Source organism: Pinus tabuliformis, chromosome 7, assembly GCF_031772625.1.
Source record: "Pinus tabuliformis cultivar Carrire ecotype Pingquan chromosome 7, CPIR1, whole genome shotgun sequence".
Classification (NCBI taxonomy): Eukaryota; Viridiplantae; Streptophyta; class Pinopsida; order Pinales; family Pinaceae; genus Pinus; species Pinus tabuliformis.
The window spans coordinates 1099460205-1099483189 of record NC_142293.1 but is presented as its reverse complement, the minus strand read 5'-3'; the positions used below and the strand labels follow the sequence as shown (position 1 = coordinate 1099483189).

The window sequence follows — 22985 nt, the reverse complement described above, 5'->3', positions numbered from 1 at the left end:
GTACAATATTATTGGAAGTAATTATCTATAGCAGAAAATTGTGCTTGTCGATATCGCACTTGAAAAATCAACAAATCATACATTGAATCCGAAAAATTTCCAACTGCAAGGGACACATCCAACTCTTGTTTAAATTTCAAAATTGTTTTACAAGTTTATTTCAATATTTTGGAGTTATTTAGGACATATTCCAGCCACTAGAAGTCATGTATCTTTGTTCGAATAAATTTATGGTTTTCACCTAGTGGGGATTTGATTCCAGACTTCAACAAGAAGTTTAACACTTGAGTTTCCCACTTTCTGTAAACGCAGGTTTTATTCCAGATCTGATGTTTAGGAGGTTATATATTGGTCTATTTTTTGTAATGTTCCTAACTAGGAAATTCAGTGATAAACAAAGCACACAGACAAACCAATATCCAAAAATGAGATGCGATCAATAAGCACCCATGAAAACACTAGAAATAGAGAACTTCTTAGTCATTTTATTAAATCTGCATGGAGAAAATACAACAGTGATGGAATGGTGCACTTGGGCTTGTCTCCAAGGACAAGCGTGACAAAACCCAAGTGAGCAAATGATGATTTGAGGGCTGCCCAACTGCTGCTCCAGAAGTGATCTACGTTGCCCAGAAATTGCACTGCTTGCTGGAAAGGATGCGCTGAAACCCCTGCTTCCCTTGCTTAGAAAATTCTGCAACTTCAGCTCCCGAATCCTCAACCAAAACCCACCAAAACCCACCAAAACCCAGGAAGGGTTTGGCCTAGTTCAGATCCCTGAAAATCGACCTCCAAGGAGCACGTCCTCCTCCTCACGCTGGCAAACTTGGCCTGTCTGAAATGGGTTGGGAAAGATCTCCAAATCTTCCCCCAAACACTGAGATGCTGTCCCCTATGGATTTCCACCCTTCTCCCAACTGATCCCAACTCTGTAGCTCTCTCCCCCAACTCCCACGTGAGCCCAGTCTGGCCCTTTGCGCAATCCACCAAGGCTGTAAATCGAACTGCTCAAATGCAGCAACCTCCTGCTCCAAAACTCCTCCCAAAAGTTGGTCCTTTGATGTACTCCAACTCTCCAAGCTTTCCCGGCAAGTGCTACCTGAATGAACCCCCAATCACCTCTGCGTGTTTCCCTCTCTACGTGTCCCAAAAATATGCTCTACTGGTCTGTGGGTTGAGTAGTATGGGCACAAATTTCCCCTGGTGCTTCTCAAGGTAATCTGAAATGCCTTCCTAGGGTGGCACTCGTAATCCCCCGAAGGTAAGGTTGAATCTCCCGCTTGAGAGACTCGATGCTAAACATCCAGGAAACTAGGCTAAGCAGCTCGAGCAACACCAGTAAATTCAATGTGCAAGATGAATCCTCAATTGAGGAGCTCTCCCTCCTTATATCTTCGTGGGCCTCCTTTTCCCCCATGTGGGCTCCTCCACAAGCCATACGATTTACCTTTCTAGGCAATTCGAATTGCTCAAGTGCCCAAGTGCGTTTTCCCACGTGGTTGGCCACCACCTTCTACTAGCAATTTAATCCAACCTTCCTTTCTCCTAAGTCCCTAAGTCAAAATGCTTGGGTTCTTTTACTTATCAAAATTTTATGCATAATTGTGGAGAGACCAAAACCTGTTACAAATTTATTTGGGAAGGGACATGATAGTCCTCCCCTCCCATATGTTGCTGGCCCTCAAGCAACTTTAGTGCTGGGTGCTCCAGAATGTGCTCACCCTCCCATGTGGTATCCTAATCTCGTAGGTTCTTCCAATGCACCAAAAGCTCCCTAATGGTCCTGCTCCTCAGCTTCCTCTCCCGTGTCTCCAAAATGGCCTCACACTCCAAAACCAGATGGCCCTCATCATCCAGTGGGGGTAACTCAACTGCTGTTGTCACCTGTTGTCCCAACACCTTTTTGAGGAATGAGACATGGAATATGTTGTGAATCCTGCTCCTTGGAGGTAGCTCCAGCTCATATACCACCTCCCCAACTCGTCTGACCATCTTATACGGCCCAGAAAAACCTGGTTGTACCTTCTCGGCCCCCTTCTGCTTCAAGGTGGACTATCTGTATGGATGTAACCAGAGGTACACCAAATCCCCCTCCTCAAAGTGCCTCTCAGTTCGGTGCTTATCTGCGTACATCTTATGCTGATTTTGTGTTGTTACTGAGTTTCCCTTAAGAGCCTTGAGGATGTCTTGGCGCTCTAAGATCCAGTCTTTGGCCTTTGGGGACTGGCTGTCTCCAAAAACAATGTCAGCAAAAGACAATGCATCATAACCATACAAGGCACAAAAAGGAGTCATACCGATGGACATGTGATGGGTGGTGTTGTAGCAATACTCGCCCAAGTGCAGCCATCGAATCCAAGCCCTTTGCTGCCCAGTCACGTAGTTCCTTAGGTACCCCTCCAGCCACTGATTAACTCACTCGGTCTGGCCATCTGTCTGGGGGTGGTAGCTCGTGCTAGGGGTGAGCTCAGTGCCAACCAAGCTTAAGAGCTCCTGCCAGAATCTTCCCATGAATCTGTTGTCCTGGTCACTCACTATGTCCTTACGTGCAACCGGAAGACCTCCCTGAAGAACAACTCTGCAACCTGTGAAGTCGAATACCGGGTCGGGATGGCGAAAAAGTGGGCATACTTGGTCAACCGATCAACTACTACATAGATGCAATCCTTGCCCTGTACTGTGGGGAGCCCAGTGATGAAGTCCATGGAGATACTCTCCCATTTCCCCTCAGGGATGGGAAGCGGTTGTAATAACCCAACGGGGTGAATCAGCTCCCCTTTGTTCCTCTGACATGCCTCACATTCCTGTACGTGCCTCAACACGTCCCCCTTGAGGCCCTTCCATGTGAAATGCTCCCTGACTGCCATGTATGTTTTTTTGAACCCCTGATGCCCTGACAATGGCGAGTCATGTGTTGCCTGGAGCACTCTCTCCCTCAATTGCGAGTTGGGAACCAGAAATATGAGCCCCTTGTAGTAGATGACCTCGTCCATCACCCAGTAGTGCTCATCTGCATGGGTCCCCTCCAGAATCTTGCATGCCCTCTTGTCCTTGGAATATTCAACCAATAATTGGGCCTTCCAATCATGGCAAATGATCATGAGTGATAGGCCTGCGGGTCTCCTGGATAGGGTATCAATCACTACATTGTGTTTCCCCTGCACATACTCTATGTCAAAATCATAGGCTTGCACCTTGCTGACCCATCTTTGCTGTCTGTCATTGAGGCCCTGTTGACCCATGAAGTGACGAAGACTGTTGTGATCAATCTTCACTTGGAATCAGTTACCCACCAAATACTACCGAAATATGGCCAAGGCATGCATGATGGCCAACATCTCCTTGTCATATATAGAATATGAGGTTTCATGGGGTAAGATCTTCTGACTCTTGAAAGCAATGGGGTGCCCATCTTGAGATAATACTGCCCTAACTCCCTCCCCGGATGCATCACACTCCACGGTGAAGGGCTGGGAGAAGTCTGGAAGTGCCAAGGCTGGACAACTTCTCATCACCTCCTTGAGGCGGTCAAAAGCTGAGTGTGCCCCATCTGTCCATGCGAAAGCCCTTTTCTTGGTCAAATCCGTGAGGGGAGCTACTAACTTGGAAAACCCCTTGACAAACTTTCGATAATTCGTGCATGTTGGAAATACTGAGAAGGGGTTGAATCTGTGTTTCTTTTCAATTGTTACTTTTACTAGTTAGATCATTTATATTTAGAACACAAAATGAACAATAAGAATAAATGCTTTTATTAATTTCTTTTTCACAATAAATCAAGTACAATGTATATAGGGCTCCAACCCTAGATGAAGACACCAATCTTCAATCTCCAGGCTCCAACCTGTTGCCAAGCACCAACTTGGACTTTAGTGAGGCTCCGACCTCTAGGGCAGCAACCCTATCTTCTCAAGCCACCAACCTTGCGTTTAGAGGCTCCAACCCCTAGTGCACCAACCCTTCTCTGGTGCATGCTCCGACCTGGTTTCTTGAGGACACCGATTCTCTAGGGCTCCAACCCTATCCTCCAAGGCACCAACCTTATCTTTTTGAGGCTCCAACCTCTTGTGCTCCAACCCTTGCTTTGCTTCGTCAAGATATGTTTATTTGTACTTCACGGCTCCCAATGTCTTCTTCACCAAGCCCTTTCAATCTTCAGCAATGCATTAACTTAGTCTCCACGTCATGTCATCAATGACAACCTTGATCTTCACATGAAGGTGTCTCTGCTGTTCTTCATGTCACCCAAACAAACTTCTTCAAGGTTACCTCATGATGACTTTAGTGATGCATCATGGTCTCCAATTAATGTCTCCAAGATCTTCAATAATGTTGGCTTCAATACTTTAGATCAATCTTTAATCAAGCCTCCAATTATGCTTCAAGTGGTTTTCAGAATTAGCTCAATGATGATGTCTTCAAAGGTTCCTCAAATCAACCCAAGTCTTCACAAGGATGTTTTCAACAAACTGCTTCGGATATGATGCCCAATACTCTCAAAAGCTTCACTGTCTAAAGCTCCAAATAATTCACTGTCTAGAGCTTCAATTTCTTCACTGCCCAAGGCTCCTTCATTGTCCAAATACTTCACTGCTCCTCCACAGAGCCAAGCACCAATGCTAAGCATTGTTCCTCAAATCTGAAGCTTCACAACAGGTGTTTCTACCCACACAGATCTGTCCTCCACTTCACAGGTCTGAGGCTGTAATTCTTCCACGGGACTGTAATCCAGGCTTTTAATGAGCTCCACAGTTCTGAGTCTTGTTGTCCAAGCTTCTCAAGACTGTGCCTTCACACAAGTACTGCCCACATGTTGCTTTTCTTACAAAGTCTGCTCAAGCACAAATACAAGTCTTCAATGATGGCTCAATGCCACAGTTCTAGGTCTTCAACAATGTTTTTGGAAGATATCTAAAGTGACTAGCTGCAAGATGTTCAATATACACTTCCAATTGATGTTTTGCTCTAACAAGGACTTTAACAAGACTACTGCTGGTCTCACAAATGTCTTCCAATGTCCTTCAAGTTGTTGCTGCTAGCTTTACCAGAATTCTGTCAAGAATTGATGTCTACAATTAAGTCTCCCACAGAACTTATAACAGTCTGAGCTCACTGTCCACAGTTCTGTCCTATAGACCACTGTCCGAGCTGTAATGGAGTGGTAGCTGTCCACTGTCTGAGTTCTGAACAAGTTCTAAGGAGGTCTGAGCTGCAATATGAGGTCCGAGTTCTGAAAAAGTAACTGTTACTGTTAATCCGAGTTTGATGTCATGAGTACACCGAAGTCTGCTTCTTGATATCTGGAACGATAACCCAATCAATTAGTCCAAACAGAAATCTCAACGTCCTCTTTAAAACCGTCCGAGTTTTTATGCCTAAAAGAAATATCCTTTGTTCTCCTCAGTGAAACAGGAATCGCCGTTTAATCGGCAAAATTGCGAGTTTTAATCTGCTCGGCGGCTAAACGATCCGATCCAAAACGTTCCGAGTCAACTCGCGTTGACCGATTTTGAATCGTGGTCAACGCGAGTTTGACTCGCGATTCTGAAAAAATCGCCGGTTCTGCGTTTTTTTCGGGTTTCGGATTAGTATCGGGGCCGAGGTATTTCGGGTTTCACAGTTTCGACGGGTATTTCAGTCTATTTGTAGAAAACAGAGACACCCTGTTATTTGCATGCCTGCGCTTAGGGTTAGTCACTCTTAGAAAGTTAAATTTAGCTTGATAACCGTATGGCACCACTCTTAAGTCGCCATTCTCCCTCATATATGATTTAGATTCATGCGTGATGTGATTTATGCATAGAATGAGATGTTTTTACTGATTTATTTATCCGGCAAACATCGCACTACTGGCCGCAGTGGCGAGGAAAACAGAGGTGGTCAAAGAAGCTTTATATGATTTCCGAGCTTTCTGATGGCGATATCCAAAGCTACCCTGCAAGAAATAACATACTTTCGGAGAGAAGCCGGTAGAATAACGCAATGCATCTGGAATTATTTATCAATAGTTCTGGATATAAAAATGCTCGATAGCTTTACATCTCTATCAATAATTCTCTGGGAATGGCAGTACCGGAGGGAGAATTATTGATAGAGACTAAAGATATCGAACATCTCTATATCGAACTCCCGCTTGTAACGGCTTTAAACTTGGAAAGTTTCATTCGATGAATTCAATTTCAAGGTAAGTTGGAAAATTATTCTTCAATATTAATTTCTAAACTATATCTCTTCGATTCTATCCTTGGTATCTTATTTTTTGGTGTAAAATTAATATCTTAATTAGATTCGTATATAAATTAATTTTGTTAGCTAAAATTGTATATTTCAATTAAATTTATATAAAGGTCTTTGAACTTGAACTATATTCTACAGTTGGTAGACAAAACGTAGGGACATTGGGATATTCTGCTCCAGAGATGCTGTCCAGAAAGGGGTACTCGTACGAGGTCGATATATGGAGGTCCATATTGTACGCCCTTCTATGTGGCAGGATACCATTTGATTAATTCACTCAACCAATCAAATTAAAACCCATCCCACTAAATTTAGATAAACGTGGTATATCTTAATAAATTTATATAAAGATGATCATATTCATGAAATAATCTTAATCTTGAACTATTTTGGGGTTTTCATTTGGTGAGTTGATAAATTTATGGTCTTATTTCAAGGCCATTCCAGAATTATGGCCTTCTATGGGTATTAAATAACTAAAACAGTGATACAATTTAAAGAAGGCTGATACTAAACTAGTTTCATAATAGATATATAATACTATTATTAGAATGTCAATTTGTTAATAAGTTTTTGGAATATTTTGATTTTTTTCTGATTAGTATGCAGTTTTAACTTTTTTGTAAACTTTTAGAAGCATATGCTTCTAAGGACTCAAGACTCAGTGCTTTGGATCATGTGTGGACTCGTAACATATATGAGATACTTATTTATTCATGATATTTTGGACATCTATTGATATTATGCATTGTTTGGACATACTTTTACCCAATATTAATGAAAAATGGTTTTTTTAATTCAATATATGTGTATATTTTTATTTAATGAATTTGCCGATTTTTTCCCGATTTTTTCCCGATCCGATTAAAACTTTCGCTCTTTTGCCTCGCCGATTTATTGCCGATTCCGTGTCTGGTAACATTGGTTCTCCTTGGCCTCCTGTTTTCTTCTATGCTTCTTCTCCTATATTCATTGACCGAGATGTCTTCATTTAGAGCGAGGAACACAAACATGTATATATACCTTTTTATGAGTTGAATTGTTATGTATGAAGGAGAGCCGACAGTCATATTTTTAGTAGCCGACATATCTTTAGGATATTATAACATTTTTTTATTTTATTTGTGTGCCATGTGATGTATACATTACATCTATCTGCCATGTGATGGATAATATAGGACCTTGTCTGCCATGTGAAACATGGATCATATAAGACCTTGTCTGCCATGTGAAAGATGAATCACATAAGACCTTGTCTGCCATGCAAGTGTTGTATCCCATGAGTGATGTGTTACACCATGCTGCCTGCATTATGTTTGCCATGTATGGTCATAGGGAACATGTATGCCATGTTTGTCTGCCATTAATCAAAGTTATTTCATTGTTGTTAATAAGGATTTTTATGTTGTTTCAAAAGATATTTGGAGCCAAGGATTATGTTTATTAAATATGTTTTGTAATGTGTAATGTAAGATAATATATCATAGCATAAGGTAATGTATGGTAGTGTAAATGTATGGTTAGGGTTTAGGGATTTTATAGGAAGGTTTAGAATTTAGGATTTTAAATTTTTTTATGAAGTCAAATGAATATTATTTAGGGCTAGTTTTGTTATAATATTAGAGTTCAGGTTTTATACAAAATTGGGGTTAGGGTTTTATCAAGGATTTCATTATCTAGGATTTCATCATCTTTATGCTCCTAGGGAAGTGTTAAATATTTGGCATATGCATTTCGGACTTAGGATAGCAAGGTTAGGTTTTCAATAAAGCTAGGGTCATCGTTGTCATGGAATTATTAGGATTAGGCCATCAAGTTGATTAGGATTAGGGCTTCTTTAAAGGTATCATGGGTATCAACAAGACTTGCATCAATGTGTTAGGGCTAAGGCATCTTCAAGAGTATTTGCCATCCCGGCCACTGACATCAACAATTGACATCAATGACAACCTAGATTAACAGTGCAAATGCCCAAGAAGCCCCTCAGTGCTGTCACATCTCGGGGTACCGACCAATCACAGATAGCTTGTATTTTCTCCTCATGTACCTTCACCTCATCTGTGCCAATGATATGCCCCAAGTAGAGCATCTCGGTCAGGCCAAACTCACACTTGGACAACTTGGCATAGAACTATTGTTCCTCCAAAATACACAACAACTCCTCCAAGTGTTGGAGATGTTCCTCCCAAGTTCCGCTGTATATCAATATGTCATCAAAAAGAACCAATATAAACCTCCTCAATTGCCTCCGAAACGCATGGTTCATACATGATTGAAAAGTAGCCGGGGCATTGGTCAACCCAAAGGGCATGACCAAAAACTCGAAGTACCCATAATGGCATCGAAAGGGTGTCTTGGGGATGTTCTGATCCCTCACTCTGATTTGATGGCACGCCGGACACAGGTCTATCTTAGAGAAGTACTTGGCTCCTCTAAGCTCATCCATCAACTCATCAATGCGAGGAATGGGGTATTGGTTCTTTAATGTCTTCCTGTTGAGATCCCGGTATTCAATGCACATGCACAAGGTTCTGTCCTTCTTCTTCACCAACACCACTGAAGAAGCAAAGGGACTGGAACTTGGCTTGATGTGGCCCAACACCAACAACTCTTTGATGGCCCACTCAATCTTGTCCTTATAGGCCTTAGGGTGCCTATAAGGGGTGGTAATCACTGCCTGCACACTAGGCTCGAACTTGACAGTGTGCTCGAATCCCCTGTCTGGTGGCTGCCCTGGTGGAATATCTCCAAATACCATTGAGCACCTGTCCAACAAGGCCTGTATGTCTGGAGGTGGTGACTGGGCTCGTCCCCCAACCTCTGAAACCTTTAGCTCTACTGCCCACGCTATGTCTCCATGTTGCAGATCTGCCTCCATCTTATGCGCTGAGATTGTTTGAGGAGAGTACGAATGCATGCCCCTGAGGACCACCAACTTGCCATCCGGGCCGGTGAACTCCATCTCCAACTTCTTCCAATCGGTGTGAACTCGTCCAGGGGAGTACAACCATTGGACACCCATCACCACATTGGTATCTGACTCATCGACCACAAAGAAATGGTTTGTCATGGAGTAGTTCCCCATGGCCACCGTCAAGGCGAGCACATACCGAGTGCGCTGCATGGTCCGGTCACCCGACACTAAGACTGAAAAGCCCTCAAACTCGGTTGTGGTGAGGCCCCTCCTCTGAACCAATTGGGCATCTATGAAGTTGTGGGTAGCTCGACTGTGAACTAAGACTGACACCCATTGCCCCTGTATCGTGCCACTCATCCTCAATGTCAAAAATTTGGGGACCCTGCATAAAGAAGCAAAGACTCCCCCGGATGGCGCAAAGGATGCCCCCATATGGAGGTGGTGGTGGTGGTCCCCTCCCTGCTGGACTCTCACCATCTCCCACATCACATTCCTGCTCCACCTCGTCCTTCTAGTCATTATTTGAGAAGACCTCGATGTAGTGGGCTTTGCCAGCTGTGCACCGATGGCCTAGTGCCCAGGGCTCCCAACAAGTAAAGCACAACTTTCTCCTCTTGAGGTCCTTCCATGTCTCATCATCTAGGTGCTCCCATCCCTGGGTGGTTCTCTGTGGTGGGGGTCTAGTATCACTCCCCTTCTGGGGGTAAGGGGTACATGCAGGAAAGGGTGCTCGTGTCTTGGGGATGACCCCCTGTAAATCTCTGGCACATGTAACTGCTTCCTGCAACGTGGAGGGTTTGCATGACTTCACCAGTCCACGTAGGGGCTCAAGTAAGCCCTCTATGAAGGTGTACACCCTTTGAGCATCTGATAGGTCCGACACCATCACTGAGACTCTCAAGAACTCCGATATGTACTGTTCTGGGTTGCCTGTTTGTCGGAGTTGGGTTAGCTCCCTGAAGTGAGCCTTCGAATCCCTCTGGTCAAAATGCTACACCACCCTCTTGGTGAAATCATCGTATGAAGTCACATTGGCATGCCCCAAGGTAGCCAAGTCGTGAAACCTGTCGTCGTGGGCTTCCTCCTCCAGGTGCAACATGGCCATCTTGATGGCCTCCAGCTCCGTCATCCATTTGAGCTGGAAATAAGTGTCCATCTTCTCAACCCATGCCCGAGCAGTGCACTTGGCAGTGCCATCGCATGTGGGGAAGTACATTCTCCCTATCGTCCTCCGCAACTCATAGCTTTGCGTGCCCTGTCCTCCATAGCCCTTGCTCTTCTCATTTTGCTTGAGCTTGCAGAAATCTCTGAAAGAGAGTGCTTCCCTGAAGTCTGCTCCCATGGACTGCCATTCTCTAAAGTGCTCTCCCATTTGTGAATGATCTTCGGCCCCTGCTGGTTGATTTTGTGCCTAAGGCATGAAAGAGGGCAGTGTAGCTCAAGTTGGCCCACTCGCTGATGGAGGTTATGCTGCGAGTGAAGGATGGTCGAATTGTTGAGAGGCCCTTGAAGTCTCCCCAAATAGAAATTCCCTAGGAGTGCTTCTCTCCCGGTTCTACGTTTTGATCTCCTCTAGCATTTCCTTCTGACCCTTTTCTAAATCATTCAGAGCCTTCAAGAGGCTATCAAGGCCATCTCCTCCCTGCTCTTGGGCCCTCCCATGTCTTCCTCTACTGCTGCTGCCTTTCCCCTATCCTCCGTGTCTGGAGTGATCTCCGGCTCTCTTTTTCTGCTTCGGTACCTCTGCCTCCTGTATATAATATTTTGTTGGTCCCCTTTTCTCATAGGAGAAAGCCCTCAGGTCTAAGCCAAGATCTGGGCTCTGATACCACTGTAATATTCCTATCTAGGAAATTCAGTGATAAACAAAGCAAACAGACAAACCAATATCCAGAAATGAGACGCAATCAATAAACACCCATGAAAACACTGGAAATAGAGAACTTCTGAGCCATTTTATTAAATCTTCAAGGAGAAAATACAACAGTCATGGAATGGTGCACTTGAGCTTGTGTCCAAGGACAAGCGTGACAAAACCCAGGTGAGCAAATGAGATTTGAGGGTTGCCCAACTGTTGCTCCATAAGTGATCTACGCTGGACAAAAACTGTGCTGCTTGCTGGAAAGGATGTGTTGAAGCCCTTGCTTCCCTTGCTCAGAAAATTCTGCAACTTCAGCTCCTGGATCCTCAACCAATACCCACCAAAACCTAGGAAGGGTTTGGTCTAGTTCAGACCCTTGAAAATCGACCTCCAAGGAACACGTCCTCCTCCTCACGTTGGCAAACTCGACTTGTCTGAGATGGGCTGGGAAAGCTCTCCAAATCTGCCCCCAAAAATTGAGATGTTGTCCCCTATGGTTTTCCACCCTTCTCCCAACTGATCCCAACTCTGTAGCTCTCTCCCCCAACTCCCACTTGAGCCCAGTTTGGCCCTCTATGCAGTTCACCAAGGCTGTAAATCAAACTGCTCAAATGCAGCAACCTCCTGCTCTAAAACTCCTCTTAAAGGTTGGTCCTCTGATGTACTCCAACTCTCCAAGCTTTCCCGGCAAGTGCTGCCCAAATGAACCCCCTATCACCTCTGCATGTTTCCCTCTCCGCGTGTTCCAGAAATACGCTCTGCTGGTTTGTGGGCTGAGTGGTATGGCCACAAATCTCCCTCGGTGCTCCTCAAGGTAATCTGAAATGCCTTCCTACGGTGGCACTCGTAGTCCCTCGAAGGTGAGGTTGAATCTCCTGCCTGAGAGACTCGATGCTAAACAGCTAGGTAACTCGGCTAAGCAGCTTGAGCAACACAAGTAAATTCGATGTGCAAGATGAATCCTCAATTGAGGAGCTCTCCCTCCTTATATATTCGTGGGCCTCCTTTTCCCCCATGTGGGCCCCTCCACAAGCCATACAATTCCCCTCCAAGGCAATTCGAATTGTCCAAGTGCCCAAGTGTGTTTTCCCACGTGGGTGGCCCCCACCTTCCACTAGCAATTTAATCTAGCCTTCCTTTCTCCTAATTCCTTAAGTCAAAAATGCTTGGGTTCTTTTACTTATCAAAATTTTATGCAAAATTGTGGAGAGACCAAAACCTGTTACAAATTTATTTGGGAAGGGACATGACATTTTTGTTGTCGTAGCTTACCCCACCCCTAGATCACCCACTTAAGTGTATATACACTTTTGGGTGGCCCTGAAAAGGAATTTATCTTCTTGTTCCTGCATTTTTTTTGCATTTTTTTGGAATTGAAGCTATAAAACAACAAATAGATTTACATAGTATAACCCCTAACAAAGCTACAATGCAAGAATATATTCATTTTTTGGTAAGGACATTCTTTATTCATTTGGGTTCATAATAGTTAAAATATCTTGAATTGTGAGTGATTTTAGTTGTTGGTTTGTGTTATTTTCTAGGTTAATATTATTAGCATATTATTATAATATATAATAATTAACTATTGCCTTCATCCTATACATTGTTATTAGGCACTAGCCTACTAATTTCTTGGGTGAAGCATCTTGTGTGTAGGGAATCTTCCCATGGCCCTTTAGTAGGTATTGGGCTTAAATAGTGGGGACTTGTTTTGAGGTGGTAGTGGGAACTTGCCTATGTGTGATGTCTTAGCGTCTCGTGAGGACCTTGAAAAGATTGCTAATTTGGATATTAATAGACTCCATTAGCCAATGATTGAGAAAAGACACTAATATATTAGTTTGTCAATCCAAATAAAATGAAGGACCCTAATTGATTTTTCCTTCTTTTTTTTTTTGTTTTCAAGGGTAAATTAGGGTTAGTTTACAACAAGATTTGCATTTAATAGCATAAAATACCTTGGACATCATAGTCCTTAGTTTAGGCTTTGTATCTACTAATTTTAGAAAGCAAAATACCATTTCCAATGCATTTTTGAGCCACCTATTATGGCTAACGTCTAGGGTTTTGTTATCGATCTTTTTAGTAGGGTTGCTAAGTTCTTGAAAACGTTTCTAGATAGGCACACATAGCATGGACTTGTTACCCATCCCCTGTGGCTGACCCCATAGGAGAAAATTTTCTCCTAGATTTGTCTTCAGCGAACAGCCAGCAGCCCCAATAGCCACCAATTTACCGATATTGTGCTAATTGATCTATGCTCCCTGAGCCAGTCATATGTCCCCTCGCCCATCTGTTGAGAGCGTATGTTTGAAGGTGGACCATCCAATCCTAAAGGTATGTCTTTCATTGTGCAATCAGGTGCTTATGCTCGTTTCTCCTTGGGCACACTTGTGTATGGATTATTGAGTGACTTGAAAGAAGGGTTTTGACTGGAGTTTTGTTGCCTCTCTTCAAATGGGGGGTTAATCCTCAATCCTAGTCCTGTGGGATCTCCCCTATTGGATTATAACTTTAGGATGGGCACTACTTGGGAAAACCTTGATTTTGGTAGTGCGGTCCCGTCTTCCGTTCCACATTTTTCACTCCCCTCCGCGCAATACATTCCCTTTCATGATCTTCCCTTTCTTGGTCCATAAGGCTTTGGTACTCCCCCTCCCATTGTCCGCATGTTTGGGTTGGGCCTGGAGCAATGCCTCAGAGGTTGATGCAACTAAGGAAAAAGAGATAAAAGCATATCATGGCCACATACAAAAGGAAATAATACCACAAAATGCAAAATATGGTTGGGATAATAAAGATTAGCACATAGGCAAAAGCCAAACATGAGCTCTACCCCTTATCATTATGGCCATCACCCTGGTTCCTAGGGCCCCTTGAGTGCCCCCTGCATCATTAAGGAACCCATGCATGTCCCAAGCCCTAGTGGGTGATGAACTGCCCCACCTTAAGGGGGTAATCACTACTTATATTATACACAACATGCTCTCATCCCCTGGAGCCCCGAGCAGTAAAATAAAAGAAAAATCAATAGAAGGCAAATGAAGATGGGTGGAAAGACAAATGCCGGGGTAACTCATGTACCACGATTTGCTCCCTCCTACATTGACATACCCAAATATGTGGGCATCCCTCATTATTACTACCCTTGAGCCCTTGATTTTTGGCCTTGAGACCCCTGTGTCCCAATCTACCTCATCTACAACAACTTGAAGGATGTATCTTGGACATGTCTCTCCCTTTACTGGCTGGAAACATCTAATAGGGTTGTTTATTAGCCACTCCTACCTAGGGAGGTAACCCCATTACATGCTCAAAGCCCCAAATTGGGAACAGAAACCCCTTATGAAGTCTCATTTGGGCCCTTGACTAACAAGCTTGGTCCACTTAGATGCACTAATGAATTATTGTACCGGAAGGTGAGGAGACGCATTGGATATTATGCGTAATTGCAAGTCGTTTCCTCATGGGTTGGGCAACTTAACTGGGGCCCAAGCCCACTAGAGGATCATATTGACACTTGTAGGGGATGTGTTGAGAGCCATGGGACTCCATGCTAGGATTGTGCAAGGCACCCTTACACGGAATCCGTAGATGTGAATTAGGGAACCTAAAATTACTGTCCCTCATACATTCTCTTCATTGTTGCTTGACCTTTTGTTTGCTACAGTTTGAACTTTCATGCTTCACGGCAGCTTACGCACTTCATCACGTGTTAGTAGTGTCATCAGTTGCTCATTTGTCATACATGGATATCAATCTGTTTTCATTTATATCTTTCCAGAAAAAGGAGAAGGAATGTAGCCGCTTTAGCAGTTCCTATTCTGATCTCTACAAAATTCAATTAAGGCATTTTCTGAAGCGATTCTTTCCTCTTTCTAAACTTTCAGTTTGCTTGAACTTGAAGTATATTATCTTCGCAGCAAAGTTGTAAAATGCCTTTATGGAGCCTTTTCAATCTTCTATGGCCATATTATCCCACGTAATAATAAAGCTGAAATAAATTATTTGTCCTGTTATTTGTGTATGTTTTGCCATTATTTTGTACATGTGCCTGTAACTTATGTATAGCGATTACGTCAGGCGATGTGGATTAATGGTCCCAATTTTTAAGACATTTGTGGACATTCACTAAAAGTAATGTTAATTATGGAATTCATTTCAGCTAATGCAATGGCGTCAATTGGAAGAACTAGGTTTCCATTACTAGGTGTTTGAGATTGAACTTCTATAATCAGATGCAATTGGAATGTGTGATTAATAATGGTAGCTTTATACATCTTTGTACTTAAGCACACTATCAAGCGAGGGCAGGCTTGTTTTTTCAACCATTTTTTATTTGAATTTTCCCTGCAAGTAATGGCAATGGAATTTTGTTGCAATTCATTAAATCCTGTCAAATGGAAGAACTGGGTTCAATTCACTAGGCATTTGAGTTTCAGCTACTGTTATCAGATGCAATCAGGATATCTAATTAATCATATTAACTGTAAGAGCCCTAAATTCAAAATACTAGAATATGTAATTTAAGTACAAAATTTAAACAATTTATCTAATGAATACCAACGCGTCTGCTCTGCTGCAAATCTGTCTGCTCTGCTCCAATTGTTGTTCCGGCTGCGTTACCAAAATGGCCAAAACCTCCCTACCGAACTGGGTACAACCTAGGTACTCAGTGTTAGAATGCTTTCCAATCGAAGCAATCTGATCCCTGTGCCCAAAAACTCCAGTACAATCAAGACTCAAGATTCCTTCCTGTCTGTACCTGTGTGTTAAAATTGTTCTCCTTTTTTCCCCTTCCTCAAGATTTTCCTTCCTCCTTTTAATTCCTCATCCACCGCCTTCCTCCCATCTCCATGTCATTGTTTTGTTACGTGTAACCTTCATAAAATCAAATGAATACGGAGATTTGATTTGATAAAAGTTATTTATTATTTTATTAAATTAATTTGATTTATTTAATTTATAATGTTAATTAATTTATATTATTATTTTATTAATTTTAATTTGTAAATTAAAATTAACATTTTCTTCTAGTTTAAGGATTTATCATATATATATATAGAGAGAGAGAGAGATATATATGTATTTAAGGTGGTATACATATTACCTACCTAATTTGATATATATGATATTCTGATGAGGTATTAATTCATTACCTTAATTTATATCTCCTCCTGTAGTAACCAGCTTATATATAGTGCGATACATGCGGGTCCATGCATACATAGCTATCGTATGGAGGTCTCGTATGTATGTTAATATTCGTATTTTATTTATAGTTACAGGTGGGTCATTATGTTAACTCCATGGCATTAGTATCTGTGAGCACAATATGCAATTAGAATATCTAATTAATCATGTTAACTCTATGGCATTAGTATCTATGAGCACAATATTAGCTGCGTTTGCTAAGATGCATATGTCATATATGAGAAAGAAGCATAGTGCATGTTTTTAACGTTTTTTAAGCTTCAAGATTTACTTATCACAGGGTTGATGCAAAGTGCGGGCGAGGATTCCTCTATATCTTCAGTTTCTGAACATGATATTTCTTCACAGAAGAGTTTCTCTTTCAAGGAAGATGTTCAAAGTCGACACTCCAACATAAACCAGTCCATGGCAAGTAGGTTACTATATTTTATTCTTGACATGGAATACAATTGTTGTATTTATCCTTCTTGTGTAATGAGCTATTGAATTCTGGGAGTATGGATAATGTTCATTCGACCATTCCTTCGTTCTTCCATGGAATTTGAACTAGTTCCTTGTATTCAGAGCTTTAAAGGTGTAACCTTTGTCACCGTGTTTGCGAAATTTTAAGAAAAACAATCGAAATTCAGCAAACATCATGGTCCAACAAATAAATTCTATTTTGTGGGGAATTTATTCCAATCAATTCAAAATTTCAAATTTAATAGAGTTCAATTATGTTTTCCAACTAAATTTGATTAAATTTTCATTTGTCCATAGAATTTGAGAATTTGAAAACATTACCTAGTGCATGGAGTTATATTATATTATTTTTAAAATTTTAGAAGTTTTGAATTGTGTATTTTCTCAAACTCAATGGTAAATTTTATCTCTTCTTTTGGTATTGGGAATATTTTTTCTATCTCCATTCTCAGTGAAGATGAACACAAACGTGAACCAAATGATTTAATGCATGACAACTCTACCACATGTCATCCATAGAATTAAGTACATTGCTTAAAAGTTAAGACATATCGTTATGTATTAGCATTACAAATAATATGCTATTTTCCCAAGCATACATGTATAGCTAATTGTCTATGGGGATATTGATATGAGGGGGGCACTGTTGTTTTCTATCAACAGGGAGGATCATTCCTCAAGCTTATTTATGTAGGAAATCAAAATGTGCTGCAGTTGAGCACAATAATCAATGTCTAGTAACACCAGAAGTTAGGAAACAAAATTTCGTTGGTATCCTCCAAAGCAACTTGGTTTCCCAAGACAGAAAATCAGCATTAAATGTGCTAAAATTGTTGGTGAGGCATTGGGATTTGTTTGTATACATCAAACAGATATTATATTATTTTGGACTCCTAGCTTGTCCAGTGATATTATATGGGTGTGAACTGTGGGCTAGCAACATCCCTGTTTCAAAATGGAAACAAATTGAGAAAATCCAAAAACGTTTGATCATGAGCAAGTTCAAAATAAAAAGTTCAGTTCCTTATGAGATAGTGTTGAGTGAAATAGGAGCAACTCCCATCGAAGCAATTGCTATGGTGCGTCTTATAAGGTATATAAAAAGAATTGAGCAAATGGGAGTAGGTAGAAGGGTGGAAGTTATCTTCAATGAAGGCATGAGTGAAAGAAAGAAATCATGGATGAGACAACAAAAAATGGATGCAAAAATGGAATATTTACCTCAATGCATGTCCCACAAATAGCAAGGAGATCAAGAATTTTGTTATGGAGAAGTTCTGTAAGCGTATATGAGGAAAAGAGTTGGGTGGAAAGAAGTACTATGTTCAGGAATTCAACCCCACTTGTGATCTCTAGCAAAAAGAGTACATTGGAGCAAACATTCTGTGGAGAGCAAAGATTCTCGTTGCTCATTTAAGAACTAACTCACATCAACTTTAGTGTGAAATAGGACGGTGGAAGAGACCTAAAGAAGCTTGTGAAGAATGGGTGTGTACTTTTTGCACTTCTGGGGCAGTGGAATTGGAAAAGCATTTCATTTTGGAATGTGATGCTTTCAGAGACATTGGGGACAATTATGGCAATGTGTTAGCATCAATTCCTTGGTATTGTGTTTTCCGTAAGGGCACTGTTAGAAAGTTGGGTCAGCTCATCATCAGTATGAGTAAGAAAATGATGGAATTGCAAAAAGAAAAAAAACAGGGAGGTTGGTAGTCCCATAGACTATATTTAGTCTTGTGGATGTTAAAATATCATTCATTCATTCATTCAAGTCTGATGCCAGGGTGTATTAATATCCCTTTTCACTGAGTTGCACAGTCAGCTTAATTAATTGAATGCATGTTTTGTTAGACTTAAGTCTAAGGAGGTCATTAGTGTTAATTTATGATGTTAGTGATAGAATAAAGTGTAATGTTAGGACTAAGTTAATTATATTTAAAATAAGGTTTAAACAAGGTGATTATGATGTAATAAGGGTAAGACATGTGCTATTAACTTATGGAAAAACCTAACGTGGTTTCACCTTTATGCACATTTATTCACCACATGTTTTTGGCTATGAAAGAAAAGCATGATTTATTCTTTCGGACACATATTTGCATGTGTCGTGAATATTTCTATTTCCAACGGAGGTATTAGAGCACCATGCGATCTGAAGTCACCATAAAGATGTGTCTTTAGATGGAGTTCAACGCAGATCAAAGTCATCCAAAGTTTTATTGTAGAAATGAAAGTTAAAGGGCAACATCGATGATAAATGCAATCGAAATTTTATATTATAAATGGGCAATAAAGTTCATTTAAAAAATTGAAAAATACTAATTGGAACTTTACCAATTACACATGGTACACTTTAGGCTGGTTCTAAGTACCTCGTAGTCAATGCTTAGTGCAACATTTAATATTGGTAGGGGTATATCAACATGGGATTTGATGAGTAATATTGATAGGGGTATATAAATCATGGGATTCGATGTATAATAGAATTCGACAATGTGTATGTCCCATTATCAAAAGTAAATGTTGCACTACAAGGTACTTATAATATTCCATGACACACAGAGATTGTATAATGATATGTAAGCTATGTGAGCATACAAGCAACATTGAAGTCAGCTTGTGTTAGTTTTTGTAGCATCGGATGTGTTCTAGGCACAAGATTTTGTGGAGATGCTAGAATACATGAGATCTCCAAAACCTAGAAATCGTTTATGGAAATTCTGCCTAAAAGTGTCTCAATTAGATTATTAGCCGATTTTTAAATATTTCCTAAGTCTAAACTTAGGAAATATGGTTAATTAAACAATATTAATTGAGATAAGGCGTGAATCATCTAGAAACTCACATAGATCAATCCAAAAATGATCCTAGCCATTGATTAAGTTTTAATCTTGGTCGTTGGTGCTCCAACAGTGGATTATAAAAGAAAGTCAATGTGTTGATGGAGATCATCCAATGCAGATACTCAATTGCTGAGGTAGTTCGATTTTCTCAGAAGTAACAACTTAGCAGAGAAGATAGTGCCACAGGGTGAGTAACAGGTAGAAGAGGAAAGCAACAATATTCCGGGAGGAAGTTTTCAGTTCCCAGAAGAGTTGAAGGAAGATAGTGGTAAGGCGAGACGTGAAGTTCATTGGAGGATCGAGATTTCAGAAGTTCTCATGAGATGCTTGCACGTGATCAAAATCAGTTAGTAGAAGCTCCATTAGTCTAGCAACAGGTGCAGTCAGTGGGACAAGCAGGAGGACAGTCACAAGGGTCAAGTACTGTGATCAGTACCAATATTTCCTTAGGTGCAGGAAATCCGGGGAGTTCTCAGCAGACGAAGTAGCGGAGACTGGATGAGGAGGAGTTGGCAGAACCTCCCACGACTATTGGTCGAGCCAATAGAGAGGTTCGACAGACATTAGGAGATGCAGAGGAGTTTATTAGAACTCCTAGGACAAACAAGAGACATCGCAAACCTGACAGGTACCAAGCATTGGTAGCTCAGGTTGCAGAACCTTCCAACTTTCAGGAGGTCGCACAACATCAGGTGTGGATAGATGCCATGGTAGAAGAGTATAGCTCTATCATGATGAATGATGTTTGGGAGGTAGTGCCTAGGTCAGAAGACAGATCAATTGTAGGTTCAAGGTGGGTCTATCAGATCAAATATGCGACAAACAACAATGTGGAAAAATACAAAGCTAGATTTGTGGCAAAAGGGTATGCACAAAAGGAAGGGATAAACTATGAGAAAAGCTTTGCCCTAGTTGCCAGATACACTTCTATGCAGTCAGTTATATCTCTAGCAGCTCAGATGGGATGGAAGATTCACCAGATGGACGTCAAGACAACCTTCTTGAACAGAGTGATAGAGGAGGAAGTGTACATAGAACAACCAGAGGGCTTTGAGACTCAAGAGAGGCTCACACATGTGTGCAAATTGAAGAAGGCTCTATATGGGCTCAAGCTGGCTCTCAAGGCATGGTATGGTAAAATTGACACCTACTTGCAACAGATGGGGTTTGTCAAGAGTGACGCAGATCCCAACCTTTACTATTTGATGGTGGAGGATGAGCCTTGTTGATTTGGTGTAGCATTAGATGTGCTCTAGCCATGAAAACTGGTGGAGAGGCTAAATCACATGAGATCTCCAAGACTGAGAAATGGTTTGGGAAGATTCTAACTGGTTTAGGAGATATTAAAATAATTAATATTTTTAATGGAATTCTTAATGCTAAACTTAGGAAAAATAAAATATTAATGGGTATTAATATAAAACTGGGTTAGAAGGTTCCAAAAGACATGGATCAAGCCAAATCTAATCTCAGCCGTTGATTAGAGATGTAATCTTAGCCGTTGAAGGACCAACAAGAAAAATATAAGAGGAGGCTTGAGGGTCAATTGGAGAATACACCAGCATGATCAGTGATTCGATTTTCTAGAGCGGGGTTTGGTAAGAGAAGTCGAATCAGTGATTAGTTGCAGCGAGGGGCAATGAGTACGAGGTAGAGAGGCAGAGATAGTGCTGAGAGACTAGTGCAGAAGCAGAGAGAGGCAGACGCTGAGCCAGAGAGAGCCACGCAGAGCTAGCAGGGACTACGTAGAGGTCAGAAGGGCCTGTGTCATTCACGCCGAGGCTGCAGGAGTGACATAGAGGGTTGTAGAGGCTGCACAATGCCTTAGAGGGCTGACACAGGGGGTTTTGGGCTGACGTTGAGGCCAGGTGGGCTGACGATGAGCTTCAAAGTTGGCTGGAGAGGGTTTCATGGGGCATATTTTCTAAATATCTGCTTCCAAATAGAGAGGTATTACTTCCTGATTATTTTCTCTGTTGGGTGAGCCAGTTTGGCACGCAGTTGTACTCAAGGATATACTGCATAATAATATAACTTTCAGAATTGCTGCACTGGTTTTCCCGCATTGGGTTTTTTCGGGGACGAGTTGTCTAAAAATAACGATGTCACTTGTGTGTTTGCTATTTCTTTGAGATGTTGATCTGTAGATGGTTGAGACTGTATTGTGTTTATTTCGATGTTTATATGTTTAAATAACTTGTTTGTAATTAACAAGTAGGAGAAATAAACCAAAAGAACACAAATAAAATTTCTAACGGTTAGACTTAGAAATTTCAACATGGTATCAAAGCATGGTTGCAGATCACAGGAGAGCTGAAGGCACCAACTGAAGCAGAGCATTTGCAGCAGAAACAATTGTCCCAAGTGACAAAAGCTGTTCCTAGCAGAAAGCAGTGGAGAAGGGTTGACGCAAAGGGACTGCGTCATCAGTTCGGGCTAGAGAGAGGTCAACGCAGAGGCTGAGGAGGGAAGAAAAAGGCTCATGAAGAGCCACGCAGAGACCAGGAGGGTTGACGCAGTTGGCTTGGGGAGCATTTCAGCCAGTGTCGGGATTGCGCAGAGCCTAGAGGCTTAGTCCTTCGGTTGTTGGGGCTTAGGAAGCTGTGGGCAGTTTGCGAGGAGTGAAGCTGGTGGGGTGTTGTTGCTGCTGAGACAGAACAATACCTAATGGGGCAAAACCAAGGTAGAGGGAGTCACTACCGAGGCAGATTTCTAGCCAAGGAATCCGGATCAGTGTTGCAGGTGCATAGGAGATCGGAGAGGTGCGACTCGACTTTTGGCAGGCTCTAGGAGGGAAATCAAGACTCAGAGGGAGTCTAGCAGAGAACTTCCAGGAGGGAAGTAGTGACTTAGAAGGAGTCGAAGAGAGAACTTCCAGAGGGAAGTACAAATTCAGAGGGTTCGAAAGGAAGAGCAGAGAGATGGCCATGAATGGATTGAGGGATCAGGACAGGCTGGATAGGGTGTCCAACTTTGTGGTCTGGAAGGCCAGGATCCTATCCATTCTAGAGAGACATTGCATCAACGCCTTCGCCTTGAGAATAGTGGCTATCCTAGTTGACTCGGCTGATAATGAGAAGTATAAGGAGGCAATGGCCGAGGCAAAATGCATCATTCTTGATGGGGTCAAGGATCATGTGGTCCAACATATTGCCGTGAAGGAGCCGACAAAGGAAATGTGGGATACCTTGAAGACGTTGTACCAGCATACTTCCGTGCGGAAGATGTTACTTGAGAATCAGTTGTGGTCATACCAGATGCAGAAAGGGGAGAAAATTAATCACTTCCTCGAGAGGTTGAAGAAGATGCGGGACCAATTGACTTCCATAGGGGCCACGCCGGATCAGGAGTTGATGGTGAGGACCGCACTAAACGCAGTCTCTGAAGAGTGGAAGACATTTATCCAGAGCCTACTGCGCAGGGTGAATCTTCTAAATTGGGAAGAATT

The 22985-nt window shown here is 41.8% G+C and overlaps 1 protein-coding gene across 7 annotated transcripts in view; it reads left to right on the top strand.

Annotated features, from left to right (window-relative positions):
- LOC149251389 (uncharacterized) overlaps positions 1-22985 on the top strand; it is a 368168-nt gene that overhangs the window by 190341 nt on the left and 154842 nt on the right. For 4 of the 7 annotated variants that reach the window (XR_016266877.1, XM_089459404.1, XM_089459405.1 and 1 more), the window contains one exon: positions 16498-16648. The exons of 1 other annotated variant lie outside the window; for it this stretch is intronic. Coding sequence is in view for 5 of the 6 variants with exons in the window: in XM_089459404.1 (XP_089315530.1) it covers positions 16498-16648 (151 nt within the window). In the remaining variant the exon portion in view is untranslated. The remainder of the gene's footprint in view (positions 1-16497; positions 16649-22985) is intronic. 2 more of the 7 variants (XM_089459406.1, XM_089459403.1) reach the window with 1 other exon arrangement.